At 40.1% G+C, this 1,106-nt stretch overlaps 1 protein-coding gene and 1 long non-coding RNA gene across 2 annotated transcripts in view; one reads left to right on the top strand and one right to left on the bottom strand.

Annotated features, from left to right (window-relative positions):
* The window catches only part of LOC116689924 (probable E3 ubiquitin-protein ligase HERC1), a 345,193-nt gene that overhangs the window by 143,379 nt on the left and 200,708 nt on the right, over positions 1–1,106 (top strand). Inside the window, exon 7 of the mRNA XM_032516624.1 lies at positions 126–269. Coding sequence (XP_032372515.1) covers positions 126–269 — 144 coding nt within the window. The remainder of the gene's footprint in view (positions 1–125; positions 270–1,106) is intronic.
* LOC116690012 (uncharacterized) overlaps positions 1–1,106 on the bottom strand; it is a 21,112-nt gene that overhangs the window by 8,876 nt on the left and 11,130 nt on the right. The gene's annotated exons all lie outside the window — the stretch shown is intronic.

The raw sequence follows: 1,106 nt of genomic DNA, 5'->3' as shown, positions 1-1,106 counted from the left end.
GATTTGATACTATAAATAAAATTGAATTGAATTGATTTGAATTAGCAGAAATAGTCTGTTGATCACATCATTTCTTTTTGGCTTATATTGGAAACTTTATTTATTTATTCATTGATGACATGCAGGTGACAGCAGGTTGTTTCAGTGGGGATGTGGACGGGCATGTGGGAACAGAAAAAGGAACATCCTTTCCCCAGAGGAAGTAACGCCACCAAGGTTGCCAGTGAGAGACATTGCTGGAGGATGTCGGCATAGCCTGCTTCTAACAGGTTAGTCTTGCTTATATTTTAAACCTATTAGTGTAACGCAGTTTAATACTTGCCTTTTCTACTTTAACTAAATCCAACAGTACCTTTTGTGTGCTGTTATATGCATTTTTCTGTTCATAGCACATGCAGACTTGGAGTACATGCTTGCATGTACCATGCGCACCGACATGTTCATGCCCTCAACATAAAGTATGTGCAAATCCTTGGTGTGTGTGTGTGTATCTTGGCCCTCACACAGACGTGTGAGTGTGTGCTTTTAGCTGTGGTGTCCATCTATCCGCATCATTTATTAAAAGCTCTCCCAGGCTTAGTGTGGCTACATAAACACAGAGGTTGAGGCTACGTCTGCTCTTTCACCTCGCTGCGGAGAACTTCAAAGTCACTTCTTGTCACACAGCAGATGAATGCTCCCTGGCTGATATATTGGCCATATTTGCTTTCTTCTTACTGTAGTGTTGCTGCGACTGGTACCCCATCATGGAGCCAGAGCTGGGCCATTTGTTAGTTTTAGCTATATCTTCAAGACCCGGCTTTAATTCTGTAGGAAGGACATTACTCCTTTTTATACAACACTTTGTAGAGTCGTTTTCCTGTGTTGCTAATGCCGTCTATTATTAACCCTATTAAAAGTGTAATACAATTTAAGTAGAGTGCTAACAGTGGATCATTTGTTGCTCGGTTCTGTTTGAATTAATTCTGAATTTATGATCTAAATGATTAAACTATGGGAGTTGCAGGACTGAATGAGAGTTAAACAGCCAGGCATACATTTACACATATTAATACAAACATTTATGAGCATTCACACACACACACACACACACACACACACACACA

Source organism: Etheostoma spectabile, chromosome 5 (genome assembly GCF_008692095.1).
Source record: "Etheostoma spectabile isolate EspeVRDwgs_2016 chromosome 5, UIUC_Espe_1.0, whole genome shotgun sequence".
Lineage (NCBI taxonomy): Eukaryota > Metazoa > Chordata > Actinopteri > Perciformes > Percidae > Etheostoma > Etheostoma spectabile.
This window is presented reverse-complemented; position numbering and strand designations above follow the sequence as displayed.